General features: G+C 42.8%; 1 protein-coding gene across 5 annotated transcripts in view; it reads right to left on the bottom strand.

Annotated features, from left to right (window-relative positions):
- The window catches only part of GREM2 (gremlin 2, DAN family BMP antagonist), a 75,961-nt gene that overhangs the window by 18,349 nt on the left and 35,922 nt on the right, over positions 1-21,690 (bottom strand). For 2 of the 5 annotated variants that reach the window (XM_075924823.1, XM_075924824.1), the window contains one exon: positions 6,595-6,744. The exons of the other annotated variants lie outside the window; for them this stretch is intronic. In XM_075924823.1, the coding sequence (XP_075780938.1) occupies positions 6,595-6,698 (104 nt within the window). In that variant the 5' untranslated portion in view covers positions 6,699-6,744. The remainder of the gene's footprint in view (positions 1-6,594; positions 6,745-21,690) is intronic. 5 annotated transcript variants of the gene reach the window in all.

The following is a 21,690-nucleotide window of genomic DNA, read 5'->3' on the forward strand; positions in this document are numbered from 1 at the left end:
TTACAGTAGGAAGTCAGTGCTTTTGCGGAAATTCAAGCGGCCAGTGTAGACAGCTGGCAAGTTTTTCCGGAAAAGCGGCTGATTTTCCGGAAAAACTGGCCAGCCTAGACACAGCCGCAGAGTGGCATACCAGGTCCTTAATGTCACTGAGCATCAGACCCATGATCATCATCACTCCAAAACCACGGTTACTATAGTAAAAGCCCTATTTTGATCTTCGATGTCAGCAACACCATATTGCCAGGAGAAAGAAAACAGCAATCTCTACCAACATGCCATGGACGATTGATGGAGCTTTCCACCACAAATATTCACCATGCTGTAGTTCTTAGGTTTGCAGGTGCATCATTTATCAGGACCAAGGAAATAAAATTTTCAGATGAAGTTGAGCTTCAGGGTGTGTGTCCTCCTAGCAGATGTGTGAATCATGAAACAAGCTACCAAGGGCCAAAGTAAGGAATTAAATAGATGCTGCAAATAAATGCTGCAATATAATGGTATAAAGTGGAGTTTGAGTTGTACAGCAGATGAGGGGGAAAAAAGGGAGTGGACTATAAGTTTAACCTAAAAATGCCACGCTATAGATTAGATGGAAAGAAGCCAAAAGCAAAAAATGCTGCTATTTAGTATACACATCTAAACCATACGGTCACTAATGACTCTGCCATATATTGCAATAGCCTATATAATACAGATCCAGGTTGAAACGAGTATTTGCACAGAGCTTTTAAGCAGCCAGGAAAATGAAGAAAGAAAAAATCATCATGTTTTTCAATGGGGCAATATGGATTTTACACTGGCTAAGTATTTGGTATAGGGTCTTTAATTCACTGATGGGAGAAAGCAAATGTTTAGCTTCAATTTGGCTACACCACATTTAGGTGCTTATCTTATCCAAACACATGGAGCAATTGTAGGCATCAAAACACTGATGCCCTGTTTTGTACAACTCCTCAGAGGCAATGTGATTCTTCCAGCAAATTGGCTGTACCAGGCAAATCATTTAAGCAAGCAGCGCTGACCCTAATCTCTCCTGATGCAATGCAAGTACAGTATAAATGAAGAATTCTGCGACTGCACTGAAGGTTTGTAATACAGCTAATCTAGGAGTGAAATGGCACACTCATGAAGCTAGTCACTACATTGTTGATTCTTATTTTGTGCTGAAACGATTTACTTTCATTTGTACGGAGCCCTAAATTAGCTGGGAGATCTCACCAGCTTATGGAAAGGCTCACCAACTCTGAAATACAATTAAGACTTTTGACCACCAGTGTCTGCCACCATTACCCAAGGAGATTGGACAATCTGTACTTTGGATCCAATTATATCTTCATCCATCCTGGAACTAACAATGATAAAACTGCATCTGAAGGGAACTATGCTTTGCAGTGATCTTCCCAAATTGCACCTTTCCCTTGCAGCTGAACTCTCTCATATCTGAGAGCAATTAAGCAGAATTTTGCTGTACTACTTAATCAACCCTTTCTCTTCTCCTCTAGTGTTATCCTCCCACAGTCTAAGCAAGGAGCAAAGGCCAAAAACAAGAGAACATAAAAGACTAGTGCAAGCATCTTTAATTGATACTAATTTAGTATTCTAACTGTCAGTATTTTGCAGTAATAAAAGACCTCAAATAGATGCATCTGGGCTGAATGCAAATTCTATATTTTAAACAAGGGGACAATTGAAAGTCATGTTCCTTTCCCTTATTTATATTAAGTTTCTTCTGTACCATGTAGCAAAGTCTGTTTATATGGCTAAAACTCAGCAAAAGTTCCACATCCACATCATCTCTCCATCAAAAGTGGTCAGTTAAATAGATCTCACTTTAATAATGACAATGTATGTACCAAATTCCTAATCTTTGGGGCCTCAGCCTGTTTCTGCTTTTAAAAAATAATAATAAAAAATCTAGAGAGCTTTGACATTCATTTTCACAAGAGCAGGATTGTGTCCTTGGTGTAGTGTATTTTTAAAGTTTCCTACCTTCTAAAAATATTTCAACTCTCATTTTCCTCCTAATCCTAACATATTTGAATTGTCCCATCTCAAAGGATCACATTATCTTCAAATAAAGCCCCTATTTTGTTTCTGATTAACTGATATTATGAATCAGTGTCTGTGTGTGGCACTGAGCAACAATGGTCTACACTAATCCCAAGGGTTTAGCAAGTGATGGCCTGTTACTAGGCTACATCTACACTGCACAGTTATTTTAGAATAAACTATTTGGCCGTGGTTAGACTGGCAAGTTTTTCCGGAAAATCAGCAGCTTTTCTGGAAAAACTTGCCAGCTGTCTACACTGGCCACTTGAATTTCCGGAAAAGCACTGACGATCTCATGTAAAATCATCAGTGCTTTTCTGGAAAAACTATGCTGCTCCCGTTCGGGCAAAAGTCTTTTTCCGAAAGACTTTTGCCCAAAAGGGCCAGTGTAAACAGCACAGTACTGTTTTCTGCAAAAGAGCCCCGATCGCAAAAATGGCGATCGGGGCTTTTTTGCAGGAAAGCGCGTCTAGATTGGCCACAGACGCTTTTCCACAAAAAGTGCTTTAATGGAAAAATTTTCCGTTAAAAGCATTTTTGGAAATTCATGCCAGTGTAGACGTAGCCCTCCAGAATAGTTATTCCAGAATAGCACATTTACACTGCAGGGAAGGCTCAAAATTAGTCAGATGAATGTTGACCTGCTCTCACAGTTTAGCACCCCAGAAGGAATAACTTAGAATGGCCCTGTTGAGAGGCTATTTCGAAATAGCAGAAGTGGAGCATCTATACGCACCTTATTTCAAAATAGGTGTTATTCTTCATCGAATGAGGTTTACAGAAGTCAGAATGAGCCATTTATTATTTTGAAATAATTTCAATAATGCCGGTTATTCCAAAATAACTTTGCTGTGTAGACACACCATAGGAGAGTAGTATCTACAGTACATCTGAAAGAAAGTAACATCTCAACAATGGGCATTGCTGGCAGTCTCAGCAGGCTGGCTAGGAACTGAACAGGGAATGGTCACTTAACTACCTTCTCACACACCTGGGAGACAGCTACTCACACCTCAAGCAAGATGAGGTGATATGAAGTAGAAGCTTGCAATGCTCCTGCCCATGCAGGGCTTGTCCTGGCACAGCTGAAGTTTCATTAAAACAGCTATTATCAAGCCAGGAAAGATACCTGCCCTCATCATCAGTGACAGCCATCACCAAAGGAGCCACAAACAGGGCAGAACTGAGCAATGGGTGGGGACAGTTTATGCCATCATATGGCCAGTGGTTTTTTTTTTTTTTTTTAAATGGGTGTTCATTTCATATTGGTCCTTACTTAGATTTTAGAGAGTGTCCTGCACAAGGGGAAAGACAAGGCACTGTGAATGGACAAATAGATGGGCGTATAGATATGGCATGAGACCGTCTGCCAGCCAGTGCCAGCCACCCTTTCCCCAAGGAGGTGGAAGGAGAGAGTATATCTAGCTGTACTTTGAATCCAAATATATCTTCATACATTCTGGAACTAAAGATGATGAAGCTGTAACTGAAACTATGCCTCCAATCTAAACCACGCCTTACAGGAGAGGTTTCCAAACTCGGGTCACAGCTTGTAAGGTCAAGACACTAGCTGGCCACAAGACACTTGGTTTACTTGCACCTCCACTGGCATGGGCCATCGCAGCTCCAGTTGGTCGTGAGTGTCCAGTCTCAGTCAAGGGGAGCTACAGGAAGTGTCTTGTGGCCAGCTAGTGACTTGACCTTACAAGCTGTGAATGGACAAATAGATGGGCGTATAGATATGGCTATTTCGTCTACTATACTTACAAGCTTTCTAAACAATAGCCATGAATAGAGACATGCCAAAAATGTTTCTCTCACTCATGTCTCCTTAAAAAAAAAAAAATCCTACTCTTATTTCGTGTGTCTCAAGTAGGGATATTAGATACGGTGTAATTGAATAGCCATGGAACTGCATGAAATCTTGTCAGCTACACGACTATTCAACAGTCCCCAGGGGTGGGGACAGCAGCCAGTGTGCTCCCAGCCCCTCTCCCAGGGAGTTCCCTGTATCAGAGGTGGCAGCATCTCAGGGTGGCAGGCAGGAGTCAGTCCATAAGGGGAGTTAGTTTACAAGCCAGCTCCCCACTCAGACCGGTCACCTACCACCCCGTGCTGCTGCCTTCAGATACAGAGGCAGCAGTGTGGGATGGCAGCAGCCCTTGTCCGCAGGGGGTCTGAGCTCCCCACAGACAAGAGGCTGCTGCCAGGGGAGGGGGCAGAGGAAGCTGCCACAAAGCAGCCTCTATCTGCGGGCCCGCAGCAGACAGAAACGACTTCATGGCAGCCTCCCCACTGCATGGGGCTGCTGGCTCTTGCTCCTGTCCCACCCACCCCGTGCAGAAAGCAGCCAACGTCTGCTCCTGCCCTGCCTGCAGGTGTGGGACTGGAGCAGCCCTCTGCGCAGGGGAGGCTGCTCCCAGGTACCAGTTACCCATTCTTATTCCTAGGCAGTATGCAGGCTGACCTGGACAGAGGGAGGACTACCCAGCCCTCTCTTGCAGCAGCAGCTTGGGGCCAGAGGAGAAGCACCTCTCCATGGCCATTGCTGCTCTAGCAGGCACAGCTAGGGAGCAAATGCATGTCCCCTGGCTGGGACAGATGACAATTTTGTGGGGCCCAGGGCAGCACAATTTCACAGGGCCCCCCTATGACACGGCGCATGCGCGGGGCTTCTTGAAGCGCGGGGCCCGGGGCCGCCACCCCGCTCGCCCTGCCCTATATCCGCCCCTGGGGACAGGCCCAGGTTTGTCTGCCCCCTGTGCTCCCCAGCCAGAATGAAGAATGCAGCAACCTATGCACTTGCCCCTCATTCCCTGATGAATGGAGGAGTATAGGAATGTTGCTGGTTAGAGGTGGAACACTGTCCCCCTCACCCAAGGACACCTGGGAGGTGGAGGGCTCTCAGGCAGTTCCAGGCATCTGGGCACCCCCAGGCAGTCCATATCACCATGATTCTGTCTCTTTCCTGTATGTCTTCTAGCAAAACCTTACCCGTCATTGCCCAGATCTGATCCCGTTATCTCAAAATAGCGTCACTGTGTACACAAACCCACAGGGAAGTCTGGCCCACCGCCTGTTCTCTGAGCTAGGTGCAGGGAGGTGAGAAGCATGGCAGCTCTCTGACCATTGCCTCCAGTCAAGAGCCAATAGAGGGTGGGCAGCAAGTTGCACAGTGTTGAGACCCTGGGCTCTCAGTCCCCCCCCCCCCCCCCCCCCCACACACACACACACTGCCCCACTTCAGCCAATAATTCAGTAATTACAGTAAACTTCCGATAATCCGGCACCTTTAGGACCCAGGGGGTGCCAGATTATCAGATATGCCGGACTATCAGAAGGGGGGGCTATGAGGGGTCTGGGGTGGGGTGGGGGGATGCTACCCCAGACCCCCTCATAGCCCTCCCTTCTGATAATCCGGCTCTGCCCCAGGAGTCCCTGATTCAGCCGCTGCTGGTCAGTTTCAGCAGCGGCTGAATCGGGGACGCCTGCAGCAGAGCAGCTGGAGTGCTGACTGGTTGGTCCCGCAGCGCCGCTCCTCAGCGCTACTGGACCAACCTAGCAGCACCCCAGCTTCTCTGCCCCAGGTGTCCCCAAGTCAGCCGCTGCAGAAACTGATCAGCGGCTGACTCCAGAAAGCCAGAGGCAGAGCTGCTCTGCCCCGGGCTTCCTGGAGTCAGCCCTGGTCAGTTTCAGCAGCGGCTGAATCGGGACGCCTGGGACAGAGCAGCTGGGGCGCTGCTGGGTTGGTCTGGTAGCTCCAAACCTCAGCATTGTGGGGACCAACCCAGCAGTACCCCAGCTGCTCTGCCCCAGGTGTACCCAAGTCAGCGGCTGCTGAAACTGACCAGCGGCTGATTCCAGGAAGCTGGGGCAGAGCAGCTCTGTCTCGGGCTTCCTGGAGTCAGCCGCTGGTCAATTTCAGCAGCTGCTGAATCCGGGACAGCTGGGGTGGTGCCGGGTTGGTCCCGCTGCCCGCAGGGGCAGCGCTACTGGACCTAACCAGCAGCACTCCAGCTGTTCTGCCCCCTGCTTCCCGGATTCAGCGCTGGTCAGTTTTAGCAGCAGCTGAATCGGGGAAGCTGGGGGCTGAGCAGCTCCAATGGTCCGGCTGCCTGGAGCACTTCTGGGTTCCTGATGGTGCCGGACCGTCAGATGCCGGACCATTGGAGTTTTACTGTACTGTAGTGTTTGCAAGCTGAGCAAACACAGGTTGGCTTAGTGCTGTACTGCAGACATGCCCTATACTACAGACACTCAGCTCTGGTCTACACTAGGGTATTTTTCAAAATAGCCCCCCTTAGGTCAAATTTATAAATGGAGCAGTCACACTACCAAGCTCGTTATTTCAAAATAATGGGTGCTTATTTCAAAATCTGTACTCCCGCATTCCTTGGGGAATAACACTAATTTAAAAATAGTTATTTCGAGATGTACTGGAGCATCAAGCTATCTCGAAATAACTACTCCCCAAAGAAATTCAAACTAATTAGCCCCAGTGCTTCCTGGGACTAAGAAGGGATAGCATGTCAGGGCTGTCCTTACCATGAGGCGAATTGAGGTGGCTGCCTCAGATGCCAGCCTGGGGGAAGAGGAGGAGGTGCCACTAGGACCCAGAGTGTAGAAAATTGTGTCTGCTGCTGGTGCATATGTATTTTCTCTTCTCTAGATGCACAGAGATCGTGGAGTGCTGTGCTGGAGGAAGGAGAGCACAAGAGACATAACAGGCAGGCAGGAGCAAAGGTGGCATAAGGGCATAATTTGAGCTCCCCGCCTCAGGTGCCAAAATGTTGTGGGCTGGCCTAGTAGCACTTCCACATTAACAGAGCCTACCTTGGCTTCCCCGTAGTGGGAACATGCTATTTCAATTGTGTAAAGTCGGGAGTTACGTTAAATGTAGTCATTTCAAAATAATTTCCTCTTGTAGACACACCCTGGGCTTAAAGGGCAGACTCCCATTTTCAAAAGCAATTTTCTCAGTGCCTAACCTACATTTCAATGAAACCCACTTCTGAAAAATGGGACTGCGCCAACTAAGTCACTCATACTTTGCAGCACTAGGTTGAGAAACACAAATACTTTAAAAGAAGTCTGGGCCTGACTTGCCCAAGGTCATAAGAAGCCTCTAGCAGAGCAGGTAACTCAAACCGAGGCTGGTAACCTAATCCTTGGGTCCCTGTTCATTATCACCCAACTAGCTCACCTAAAAATCTGTGCAGGACAGCAAGGTGGGAGAACAGGGGAGGAGGAAAAGAGGAAGAAGGCTCCTTATGGCCTGTCCATTCTCCTGCACTCCCTTTCCCCTGGATGACAAACATAAAATTGAGCCTTCACATTGTTCTCAGAGAACGTACTAGTATCACGATCATCTGTCTGTAGTATCCCTGATTTTGTGTCTTCACAGGAGCAATAAGGCTCTTTTGGTTAAGCTATCCACATATGCAGCCTTTATTAGAAGTTAGGCACACAAGGCTGGGCTATGAGACACATTTTAAGTAAACGAAGTAAGTTGATAGGGGAAGGTGACCCAGGCCAAGTGGCAACGTTGCAGTGATTCTTTGTGTTAGAGAATCAAGCAGTAAAATATCCCCACCAACGTGGTTCTAATCCTATAAACAAAAACAACGAGAATGCGACAGGGAAAGTAGCCAAAGACCCAAGCCATTAGCAGGTCCCAGAGAGTACCCCTGTAATAAGAGCCAGTGAAAGCTACATTTGTACAGCCTCTTTGCAACTATAATAGCTGCAGTCTGAAAAGCAGATTCAAAAATAAAAATCTGCCTAACGTTCCTTTTATTCCAGCCAGCCATCCCTAATGGGGACTCAGTTTCAGGGAAATAGTTGCCCATCATGAGAGGATTTAAACAGAGTCTCTGTCTCAACACAGCATGAGGGCGAAGGTTACTAAATAGTGACAAAGCTAAATCATCCCTGAGGGATAAACTTACTTATTCACTATTGACTCGTCTACCAAGAACTAAATGCAGAATTACTACTTGCAGAGCCTACTCCATTTGAAATCTATTACTCGCTAAAACCAAGTTAAGTTTTCTCTTTTCCCCCCATACGTACCAAGCAAACCTTCTCAGTAATGGATCCCACTTCATTGTGTCATCAATGTATATTAATAAGAAATGGCGAGCTAATGTCAGGTGGTGGGTACACCTCCACTTCCTTTGTCCCTGCACCCCTGTGGGGCACCTGGTTTAGATGTAGTTGGATCTATATATCGACCTAGAGCCAGACATCTTGAAATAAAGAAGCGATTGGCAGCTAGCAGGCATTTCCTAGGGAATGTATTCAACTAGGATAATGATCCATGTCTGCATCAAGAGATCGGTGAATGAGTAGTTTTATTTAAAAAACTAAAAGGGACAGTATATAAAATGCATTTGCTAATAACTAATACTTTATTATAACCAAAACCAAGTTTGTTTTCACTATGTTTTTACTTTTTGGATTTCTGTTCATTTTTAGTGTCCAGAAATCCAAGGTTTAGTTAAATTTATTCTCAACTGTAATTTTCTGGCTCTCAGGCATAGATTGGATGGCATAGTTTTGGGGTTGCAAATACTACAAGAGAATGTTACCAAATGAAAAAAAAAATCCATGTTTCATTTAAAAATAACCAGTTTTCTTGACTTTGATTTTTGTAAGTGATTGTTAAAAGAAGAAAACACAAGTTGTCTGGTAGCACTTTATAGACGAACAAAACATGTAGACAGTATCATGAGCTTTCATAGGCACAGCCCACATCTTCAGATGACCGGAGTTATGAAGAAGTGGGCTGTGCCCACGAAAGCTTATGATACCATCTACATGCTTTGTTAGTCTATAAAGTGCTACCAGACCATTTGTTGTTTTTTTCTGTAACAGACTAACTTGGCTACCCCCTGGAGCTGTTAAAAGAAGGTTAGGAAAATTCAAGGAATGCACACTTGTCCAAAAATATAGTTTGTGAAACAACATATCCGCTGAGATCTCCAGAAAGAACATACACTAGTCATGCTATGCTATACATATGCCTTTTCTGCACAAACACAAATAAAAAGGAACGTGCATTTATCTTGCTATAAATAAGGTGAGTCTCAATGAAATGAAGTTCAGAGGTATAAATTTCAGTTCTTTAGACCACCTCTGCTTATGATGCCTTTTACTGGAAAACTTCATGTCTCAAAATATCTATGCTGATCTCAAGCAAACGTGGGGTTAGATTCTGATATCACGCCAGTATAGCTCCGCAATAAATCCACTGAAGTTGTTGAAATTTAAACCAGCACAATTCATACTAGAGTCTGAGTGCTGCTATGGGATAAATATTGTTTAGATTTGGTAAATTATGTGTTTGTATACAATATGTGCATGTTCGGCGCTTCCTTTTATTTCTTTGTTTTGCGGAACAGTGAAGTATACATGCCTTGCAATTAAGTATACGAAAGATGAAACACTATACAGTAGTTCGTGAAAACAATTCCATTTATTCCCTATTTCTATCAAGTTGTGTTTAGTGATGATATTAGTACAACTTGCCAGAATAATGCATCTTATAGGTGACTACTGAGGACCAGCCACACTGGAAAAATTGGATTTCATCTGATCAGAAGCAGCTTAATTATAGAGCAGAGCACTATGTAGTGAATGGAGTTCTCTACTGGGCTTAGGTCCATTGTAAGCCATATAGATCTCTTAAATCACAATTAAGTCTTCAAGATGGTGCATAAATGGGCTTTAAGTGATACACAGACACAAATTTCATCCTGTATGTGGAGCAGCCAGACAAATGTTATCTGTAAACTTTTTAGTAAACAAACATTTTTACATATGCATATCAGGTTGTGGCAGCTTATTTATAGGCTTTATGTATCCACCCCACTGTAGCAATCAAGTTGATGGCAATATGTTTTTAAGTGACTAATGACATGTTAAATGTTACAGGGGACCTGAATGTATGTTCTTTGAAGGGAAATATATTAAATGATATTAAAAGAAACCCCCCTCACAGATCACAAAATTGCCTGTTTTGCTGTTTGGAAAATATGGTCAAGCTAATATTTGATTTGTCCCTTCTCAATAGGGTTGCCAGGTGTCCGGTATTAAAGCGGACAGTCCAGTATTTTCGCCTCCTGTCTAGTAAAAACATCCAGAAAATACCAGACACCTAAAATGTTTGGTATTTTCTGATTTTTTTCCCCTGGCAGGGAGGCAAAAATTCTGGGTGCTTACCAGGTTCCGCAGGGGAGCTGTCCAGCCTGGCCTAGGGAGGCAAGATGGCGGACGGCCGCCAGCAGCCAGTTACAGCCAAAAAGCCTCAAAAATGGCCACACTGGGTTTTTTTAATTTTTTGTTTAACGACTCTCAGGGTCCCTTTTATTTTTGCTCAACAACTTTGGTCTCCCCCTTTTTGTTCCTCAATAGAATTTTTTCCCCTGGTGTTTTTTTTGGTGGGGGAGGGGGAGGTGTTTGGTATTTTTGGTTAAACCATATGGCAACCCTACTTCCCAAACCACTTTTACCTAATAACGTCCATGCTTAGGTCCTTAAACCTATGTTGCTGTTTTCCTATTAATTTCACTCATCAATAAAGTGGCTTTCAGAGATTTAGTAGTGTTTTGCACTTCTAAGTATGCATCTTCTAGTGAGTGTCTCAGAGTCCTTTGCAAAAATTAATAAAAGTTTAGCCTTGGAAAGTCTCAGGGAGATAGGATAGGATTCCCTTTTTTCAAATGAAGAAACTGACCATGAAGGAAATAAATAACCCTCCCAAAGGTCACACAAGAAGTCTATAGTAAAGCAAGGAATAAAGCCCAAGTCTGCTATATTTCAGACCCCTGCCTAAACTGAAATCTTTCTGTGGTTCAGACTCAACGGCTGTAGAGAACTATGCTTGCTCATCTTGATGCAGGAGTGGAGACTTAGATAAAAAGGAAACATATCATCATTGCTCATTCTTGTTTAACACTTGGTATAAACCTTTGCTCTAGTTGTCTCTTAGCTATTAATAATTTCACTATTGAATGATATGCCTGGAACATCAGACAAAGCAGCGCCAACTCGAGTGCTACACATGTACCTCATGATGAAACATTCAGAGAGAACATAATCCAGTCTGTCACTGCACATAAACTGCAGCTGACCCCTAGAAGCCAAAGGGTTTAGTAAAAACTGAAGGTTTATATCACGGAAGTAAAAGGAAGGAGATATGAGGATAACTACTACTAACCACCACATGCCTGGCAATCCCAGGCTGATACCCCATGTGCAAGTAATTCACACCTCATTTTTGGTCTACTTTTTTGACCATTACTTGTAATTCTCTGTCCCTCAATTTTGGGTGCCCAATTTGAAATACTTGGCAGGTGGAAGGCTCAGCACTTCCTGCAAAAAAAAAAAAAAAATGGACTCCTTGTAAGTCCCTCACATGCACCTAAAAACTGAGGAACCTAAAATCATTTGTCCCTTTGGTGTAGGTTCCAGGGCCAGTATCACAAGAAATGCTGGGATGAACATCCTTTGAAATTCAAGACGCCTGAATTCCATTATAAAAAAAATTGGACTAACGTCTCAATTGTTGTGTGTGTTATCCATTCAGCAACAACCATAGTCAACCATGTCCGACTGCTAAACATGTAGTTATGAGTAAATAAAACCATGGAGGAGCAGAATTGGCCAGATGCCAATCGCCTTAGGTTGCCATTTGTATATAATGAAGCAGTTTGCCGCCATTGCTATATTTAAATTTGAAAATGCAGCCATATGGAAGAGTTCAAATACACAGCACTCCATCATAATCAAAGAAGCTTTTGTCTGCCCAAAGTCTTTTATCTGCAGGTGACACCACACAGGCCAGATTTTCGGTAGTGCACAGGCCCGTTCATCTCTTATTGATGCTCCTATATTAGATATATAGATTTTCAAATGTGCACAGCACACAAGAGTCCACATTCAAAACATCAGTTGCTGGTCACTAGAGATGATGGTCCGACTGGTGTCAGCAAACAAATGTTCTGGCCTCATCAGAGCAGTCTCACTAAAACAAAGCCCCCAAAGATTCCTCCAGCCTTCATCAGCAGCGCCTGATGGCCCAGAGTTCTACAAAGCTGTTACTGTGATACCATTCATTTTGATAGTCATTGTGACAAGAAAGCCTGGATCAGAGTCAGAGTGAATCAGCCACCCACACCTCACCTTTACCTGGGGTAGATTGTCCTGATCAAAAATTCTGCATCTTTCCACAGTCTATTTCAGGTGGACTTAGCTCTCTGTCTAGATCAGGTTATTCTTCTCCTTACTACAAATGGCTTATTCAGACTAAGAAAGGCCTCTGTAGGACTGATTCTACAGTTTGTTGCATGTGGCATTCACAGAGTAGAGCTTTAGAAAAACCAACCAACCCACACCACACCACACTACACTCCAGGGCTATGTCTACACTGGTGGGTTATTGCGCAAGAACGGCCGTTCTTCCACAGAGCGTCCAACATTGCCCACCCGCTCTTACGCAAGAAGATTTACAGTAAAGCATGGAAGGAGAGGGCTTCTTATTCAAGAACTACACTCTTCTCTAACAGTTGTAAGCTCTCTTGCGCAGGAGCTCTTGCACAAGAGGGCAGCGTGGATGTGCAGCAGGGGTTTCTTGTGCAAGAAAGCCCTATGGCTAAAATGGCCATCATAGCTTACTTGCTCAATAGAACGTCCACACTGCCATGGATGCTCTTGCGCAAAAGCACATCTTGCACATGGCAGTGTGGACATGTTCTTGCACAAGCAGCCGTCAGTGTAGACATAGCCCAGGTTCCTTTCAGCTATACATGGATGTTAAAGAGAGACTGTGTCACTTTCCATTAATGTAGGGATTTGTCCATCACCAAAGAGATCTCTCCTCTCCTGACCTGCACGCATTATGCAATGGTGGCATAGAGAACCAGTAGTCTGCCTGGCTGCTGATTTGCTAGATAGTCACCTTACCATGGACAATAGCAGCACATCAGGGTAGAAAGTCCTGTATATATTAACACGTTCATCCTTCAGTCATTCTACCGCCATTATAACAGTGTTTACTAGGGATAAAATACAGGACTATGTAGCACTTTAAAGACTAACAAGATGGTTTATTAGATGATGAGCTTTCGTGGGCCAGACCCACTTCCTCAAATCTGAGGAAGTGGGTCTGGCCCACGAAAGCTCATCATCTAATAAACCATCTTGTTAGTCTTTAAAGTGCTACATAGTCCTGTATTTTGTTTCAGCTACACCAGACAAACACGGCTACATCTCTATCACTTACTAGGGATGTAAGAGTAACTGGTAAGCAGCAGCTTATTCATTTCCATTACAGTAAAACTCTTCTGCCCTGGGAGCCGGCTGCCACCCAGCACTGCAGGCTCTTCCCTCCCTAGTCCCACCAATCCATAGATCCCAAAAAATGGTTAACCATGGAACCACTAGGATTTTTAATGGTTACAGGTTTTAAGCCTTAGCAATCAACTTGGTACTAAATGTTTATTGAATTGGGGTCATTTGTAAAGTGCATGGTCACATGGTGGTGGCAAGGGGCTGAAAAAGCAATGCATAAATACACCCCCTCCCAACAGCTTTTATGGGCTCCTGGGAAAGGTGTGTGTTTGGGTGGGGTCTAGCTCCACATGGGCTGGGGCCTCAGGTGGAAGGGGTGGGGCTGAGGGCAGTCAGTCCTCAGAGCTACACAAAGCACCGGGCACAGCACTCCAGCAGCAATTTAAAGAACCCGGGGTTCTGGCCATCATTACTGCTGCAGTAGCAGTAGCTGGGAGCCCCAGACCTCTTAGAATTGCTGGATCCTGGGGCAAGCTCTCCTCCCCCCTGCCCCCCACCCCAATCAATGGGCCTGCATAAATATACAATTATTATTACTGCTAAGTCAAATTTTTCTGGATTCCCATCACCACCAATTTGTCCCACAAACTTCCTACATACATTTCTGAGGAACTTTACCTAACCACATTTTACTGAGTCTCAAAAGTTATGCCCAGTAAAACATGCAGATATTTAATAACTTAATACCGCGTCTTTGAGAATGGAAAAGAAGTTCCAAGGCCTTATCTTTCTTTTAGAATTCACTTTTTCTTTCACATATTGGCCACTGCACAAATAAACAATCGTTAATATCTAGGATGCTGGACAGCCATCACTTCCCAACAGTACAGCCTGCCAATACTCTGTGGATATGGAGATATATTGCTGTGCCTGCTCCCTCCAGGAAAACTTTTCCAAAGACCTACACCCTAGTCTAGCTTGCTCGGATTCTGAAAATTGTTGTTTATGACTGTGGCAATAGTCCTTGACCCAAGCAGCGGTGCCAGGAATTAAACCACAGTCTGTAGAGAGCAACAAGCTCCATAAGCTAGAGACTACTAATATTGTTCATTTACTAGACTAGAGTGAGACACTAGACTAGAGTGAGACACAAGAGACAACTGTGCCAGGATAATACTTCAGATGGTGCAAAGCACATTCATATAGTTAAACCTTTTAAAGTTTGGCATAGTTTTAAATGGACAACATTTCTGTCAGTAGAATAAAGTCCGACCTGCTAAATAAATAAAAGGATAAATTCCCTAATACAGCTGGGCAGAATGTTCCTGCAAGTATAATGTACGTATATCTATTGCCTACTGAGCTAGCACAGACTTTCAGATTTCCTTTAATCCTCTTATAGTAAACACAGTGCAGTTCTCTGGCAAACTAACATTCTCCCTGTAATATCATATTCATCTGAAACAAAACTATAAGCACAGAATGTGGCTTGACTTGGAATGACAATACACTGTTTTCCAATGAAACTTACTTTTTAGACAATATTTCATTTTAAACAAACAAAAACAAAACACACACACACACACACGCCTCAAGATACTGTTTGCAAAGAGCGGAGTGGTCATTTTTTATAAGTATTCCAGTGTGTGTTAATAGGTAGAATAGTTTTAAATGCAACTATAGAAACAGTGAAATTGTTAACGTTTTCTAGCTAGCAGTGTTATACCTGGAACAAAGCATAACAATAGGCACCTTGTCAAAATTCCGTATCCAATGATATTCAGCAAGCAGTCTGTGTCAAAGCTTTTTGCTCAGGGTTACCATATAAAGAAGAAACATGAAGAAAAAAAGAGTATTTTAAATAAAGGAAAGAAGAGGGGATTTATTATGGTCCAATTTATATTTAAAAATCTCTCATAATGTAGAATGAATTTCTGATAGTCTAGATAATTCACCTTACTGTCTTAAATTCATACCAGATTTAATTTAAGTAATTGTTTTAAATTCCACTTTTGTCTATCGTATCCATGATCTAAAGCTTTCTTCTGCCTTAGATTTTTCAGTCTCTGATGAAGGGCTTGAATTTCTCTCACACACACACATTTTATCACCAGTCTCCCTTATATTTCAACTAAAATGAGAGAGTATTTTATCAGAATCTATTTTTGACATCTCTCTCTTTCGTTACAGATACGCTTGTGAGGTCACAAATTCTGCATTAGGACTTTACTGAGGGCACATTTAAACTACATTCCTCTTCCAAAAGAAGAATGTAAATGAGGCAAACTGAAAGTGTAAATGAAGCGCAGATTTAAATATCTCACGCTTTATTTGCATATTCACGTCCGAATGCTTTTTCAAAAATGGGTCTTTTGAAAGTGAAAGCGCAGTGTAGATGGGATTCTTCGGAAAAAACCTCCCTTTTTCTAAAAGAACCTGTACTCTGGAAAAAATTAGGAGTAGGGGTTCTTCCGAAGGAAAAAAAAATTTTTTTTTGAAAGAACCCTGTGTCTAGACTGTGCTTTCACTTTTGAAAACCTTTTGAAAACGCGCTCAGAAGCAAATATGCAAATGAAGCATGGGATATTTAAATCCACGCTTCATTTGCATTTTTTATTTGCCTCATTTACATTCCTCTTTCAGAAGAGAACATAGTCTAGACATAGCCTGAGCGATCAATTTAGAGTCACACAGAGGGAAATGTCAGAGAGAAAATGCACATTCATTTATTCTTCTATCTCCCTAAGCTACTTTTAAAAACGCCTATAACTTTGTCTCAAATTCATAAGTGCCATTACTTGAAAACTAAATGGTCCAAACTTGCTCCAATTGAAGTCTATGCCACACTCTTCAACAATGAACCATGAGGCATAATGTGTCAACTCTCTCCCTGGTGAAAGCCCCACTAAGTGTATTAGACTTTCATCAGCGATGCATTTAGTCCAAACATGAATGATCTTTTCCCAATAAAAACCACATGGCTGATTAATGCATCTATTTAATAATGTAGGATAATAAAATATATTCAAATATTTTCACCTGCCCCACCTCCCTGTTTCTTGGACCAGCTCTCTGACCCGAGGCCCAGCGGCTGGTGTGCTGTACATCGGTAGGTCCAAAACTGGCATAAAGAGGATGGGTCATATAAGTAGTGCATGTCTGGACTAAAGGCATTGCTCAGAAAGGAAGTTGGGTTAGTATGTACTTTTGGTAAGAGTTTGTGTCTCCTCTGCCACCTCCTATCTTAGACCTGCTTCCCAAAAATCTTAAAATGGTGGATGATATTTGGAAACTAACATGGAGACTGGCTAGTATCCTGATGTTTATGCGCAGCAGATTCTGCTTCATTTCAATCCAACTGGTTTTGGCTTCATAGAAAGTACAATCTGGCCTTACATTTATACCAATGAAAACTGTTTCTTGTCCAGATTAGTTATACAGAACTATGACAACACTTCCATTTAATCTTTCATTAGCACTAAAGCAAAGTATCAGACATTGCTCTCCTGTCCGTAAGTGCTATTATTATAGCAAGGTATCATAGAGGATAACTCGGGGTTGTAATCCAGGATAGAACTCCATACAAACAGAGAAAGGCAGCTCGTTTTCAATGGATTATAAGATTAAGTTCCCTTAAACTTCAGAATCACAGTTCTAGCACTGGGTCAAATAATATTTTGAATGTCAAAAGTGTTTATACAAGACAAAGTCAACTAAGCATTTTGCATGAGCTGTCAGGTGTTCTCCTTGTTCTGTATTCTTTTTATCCCACTATTTAAATAAGAGAAAAAGAGAGCTTTAACGTTGCACTGCAGAAAAATCGGTAGCATGAACTTTATACTTGTGCTTTGGCGCTCACACACTAGAGAAAGCGGTTTTCAAAAAATGAAATTTTGGGAGAAAGTACTGTATTCTCTTTCCTTAAGAGTATTTCTATCTTTAGAATTGTTTTCTTAGTATGAAATACCAGAGATAACTGCTCTTTAGGAGGCTTACTGTACTTGGATATATCATGATTTTAATTTCCTCTGGCTTTCCTTATGACTGGAAGAGATTCTTCAAATAAATGCCTCCTATATATATTGATATTCAAATAATGGGAAACGGCAAGAGTTTTTTATTTCATTCCTTGAAATAAGAGGGTGACATGTATATTGAAAATAATAGGACAATAGTGAGGCAGTTTTCAGAGAAAGCAAACTTTGGTAAATCTTCTAGTAGCTTAGCAATAACTTGCTGTTTGTCACTATCACACTCTTATAAAGACCATTAAAAAAAAGGGGGGGGTGGCAGTCAAATCCAAGGAAGAGCAAGCAGTAGAATTTCTATATAAACACTTTGTGAAACAGTCTTTCAAGGACAGCGGAGGTAACTACACCATTTATGACCTGTAAATGTAGATGGTGTTACGTTTTCATATGCCAATAGCAGAACAGACTAATGCTACAAGAATAGAAAAGAAATAGCTCCTGTAAGAGAGCACAGTGGGTCTCTCTCCTCTAAAAGCAGACTGCAGCAATTTTGAGAACAATGGGAATGGGGTAAGTGACCTCTAATCATTGAGCTGTTTCTTCTTGAGTGGCTATGATTTTGCAATTACTAAATTATAATTATTGTACTAGGAATATTTATCACAGTCATTCTGGCATTCTTAGGGCAACTAAGAGGCACTAAAGATTGAGGCACTGCATTAATATCACAGTTTTGCATGTATGACTTCCACGTAATATATAGCAGAAGGGAGAGTATATGCATAGAATTTCTTAGGGATGTGAAAGGCTAACCTGTAAGCCTCACCCGTCCGGTTCTGGTTAACCAGTAGGGGCTAGAGCACTTTCCCGCCTGCTATGAGCAGCCGCCTGCTCCAGCCCCACAGGGCCTGCCACAGATAGGGACTGCTCCAGCCTGGCTAGAGCAGCCCCGCCTATGGTGATGGAGGGCACTCCAGTCAGGCCACAGCAGGTGGGGGGGCCACTTCAACCAGGCTTGAGTTCCCCTCCCCGCTTTAATCAGTTAACCTGTTAAACACTACATTTAACTGGTTATCCAATTAAACTGGATGTTACATCCCTGACATGTAAAATACAGATACTTTGATGGACAGCCGATATCCACTTTTTTTGCATCTCTAACTGCTGTCCTCTGCTGCTGGATTTAAATGGTTTCAGTCCCCTAATAATAGGGATGGTCAATTTTCTTTAAAAATCTTTGAGTTTTTCTTTAAAAAAAAAATTGGGGGGGGGGGAGGGGAGGCAGGGGCTCATGATCCCAAATCTCCACTCAGATCCAGGCTCTGCAACCAGACTATAGCTCCCCTGAGGTGCTACAGGCAGGAACCCCCACAATGCACTGCAGCAGCTCACTGAAGAAGGGAGGCGAGGCCATGGTGCAACATGGATGACATAGTCCAGCCAGGGATCTTTTTTTATATATATATATATATATATATATATATATATATATATATAGTAGAAAGGGGGTCATGAGGCATCCAAACTACACTTCCATTAGGCACCACAGTGTATTCTATCAAAAAATCTCCATCATTTTCAAATTGAAGTGTTTGGGAGTTTAGACATTTGCTGGTTTAGATTTTTCATTAAAATCTCAAAAAATTGGTGTGCAGGAAAAAAAAAATCTGATTGACTCTTAAAAAGGATCATCCTGCACAAAGGACAGGAAAGGACTACAATTCAGAAGCAGTGGAACTTCTACCACTGCCTATTGATGAAGGACGACAAGCAACAAACAAAGAAAAAAAAAAACCATCACAACTATTTAATCAGTCTTCCACTCATGGGCCCAAATTCCATTTTCACACAGCCCTAACAAAAACAGGACATCACAGTTAAGTTCTTATTGTATTGCTTGTTATTTAGTGGAGATGTGAATTTTGAGCTGGAACAGCTCCCTGCCTGCCAAGGGACAGAGGCTGCTTTAGCATCCTTGTCGGAGCAGCCTCTGTCAGCAGCGGGCCTGGGCCTGATACAGGCAGGGGTCACTCTGACAAGGCTGGAGCGGGCCCTGCTGGTGGGGGGTAGGGGGAGCAGAGGGCTGCTCCAGCCCAAAGGCAGGCAGGAGGACCAATCCAGCCAAGCTGGAGTGACTCCCCCACCCCCACTTTAAATTGATTAACCAATATGTTTAACCGCTTAACCAATTAAATGGGATTTTATATCCTAATCATCTAGTAGATTGACCTGTTGACAGATCTAAAGTCAAATGTCTTACAACAGAGTATTTAAGGTCAAATTCTCCCCTTTTAGCACAGGGGAGATACAGATCTATGCAAAAATGGGACACGAGTTATGAAGAGGGCAATTGTAGGCACCTGGCAAAAAAATTTCCATAAGAGGCTGTGTGTGTAATGGATCAAAAACCTGGGGGTAGCTATGCTCTTTGGGATGGGAGTCTAGAGTCTGAAGCAAATTCCTAGAGTTCAATGCTCATCTGTTCTACACTGACTCTCCAAAATGTGTAACCATAATAAAGGAAGGAAATGGTACCATGTGTGATCCTTTTGTGCTATTTTGGAGGAAGACAGTGGGTTCCTGATCCACCAAGCTCCCCACATTCAGTCACACATCCATCTACAGGATTTGGTGTGGAGTTTCTTGTAGATTCCTTAACTGAAGCACCAGAGGTATCAATCTATGGAGGTGTTTGCAAGTAGCTTTCAAATCCACAGCAGGAGAGTCTCCCTAATGGAGTTTATTGGTTCTAGTGGATTTACATCTTCATGAATTCTACCCTTGGAATCTAGATTTAGCTTTGATCATCATTTGTCAATATTGCTCGGGATGCTCCGTGGACATAGATACATGTTTTCAATCAAATTTCTCCCCCATCTAATGCAGTGGAAGCAAAATAATGTAAATCCCTTCTAAAGTAATCAACATTACTGCAAATTAATTAGATCTTAAAGAGGTATGGAAGAGTGACTCAGAGCACCTGAGGGGACTGAATGTTAACAGTCTGGAATACAGAGGACTATATCCTGCATTGCAGGTTAATGGATTTTCACTTTCTGCATCTTCATTGTGATCGGATTTAACTCCTCCACATAATATTTGAAAAAACTTCCATTGCACCTCCTCTCTGAACATATCATAGTGCTTAACTGTAATTAGCAGAGAAATCCCCTTCCCTGTGCAAGCCCAAGTGACTCTTTGTAAAAAGAGGTTACTATAGCAATCTATGAGGTTTAGAGGGGGCAGGAGAATCCACCATATTCCTCCACCAAACTCAATAGGGGAAGGGGGGGGGGGGGGGAGTTGGCCAGCAGATATACAAGTCACTGATACATTGTCCCTGTCTTTACACCCAAAGCCATCCGTTCTAGCATATAGAGAACACTCACAGCATATTGGGTTCGGATACTCTGAGGACATTTAGCATCCTCAGTGATCTTCTCTTCATGCACTGCAAAAACAAACCTGTGCTACTTCACTCAGGATCACCCCTGTCTTCTTCCCCGGGATGCAAGACATAGAAGAGATGCATTATTCCCTGGGAGAAACTGAGGCATGAAGCAGTTAAGCCCCTTTCCCCAAGCTCTGTGACAAATAGGACCCAGATGCCCTGCATCTCAGCCTGCTATGCTGGCCACTGAAACTTGCTTCTGTTAATTGAACAGTGTAATCTAACTAATGTTTGCAACAAAAATAGTTATTTCCTCTTTCTGTAATGTTAATGCTTAAAGTGCTAGGAAATATAATTTTATTGTTAACCTTAAAGTATATCATAAAAAGATATCAGTAATAGCAGCAGCCAACCTTAGCAAATATGTTGGATGGTCCTTGCTTCCTGGCTTTAGGAATTAGGATGAAAATAAATTCCCTGCAGGGAAATTGTATATATCCCCTGTGTGTATTGGTGGGAAGTGAATAAGCCTGAATGATGTTGATTTCGTAGTGGCTTTGAATGCAGTCGCCTTGAAGTAGTTTGATATGCAGAGTGCTAATTAGGGCTCAGTGAGTGAATTCTGCTTGTTCTTGCACCTGTTGCTTGTTATTCAACAGGACTGTTTAGCTTCCTAATCTAAGTTTTCATTATAGAAACAACTCTTTCCACTGCTATTTGCACAGTTAAACTGAAGTTCATACAACTGTGTGCAACAGGACTTTTAACTCCTGCTTGTTGTTTTGTTTGTCCTCCCCTCCCCTTCAACCTTTCGTTTTCAAGAGATGAGCGGTTAATTTTGTCCTCTAAAATCCACCAGAAATAAAGTTATATAACCACGTCCACAAACCTGTTCTAAAAATAGGAATCGCTCAGCCAAATGGCATTGCAATTTCTTTTCTAAGACCTGTGACTCCAATTTTGTAAGTCTCATGGAAATGCAAATAT

The sequence above is a fragment of the Pelodiscus sinensis genome, chromosome 3 (genome assembly GCF_049634645.1).
Source record: "Pelodiscus sinensis isolate JC-2024 chromosome 3, ASM4963464v1, whole genome shotgun sequence".
Classification (NCBI taxonomy): Eukaryota; Metazoa; Chordata; order Testudines; family Trionychidae; genus Pelodiscus; species Pelodiscus sinensis.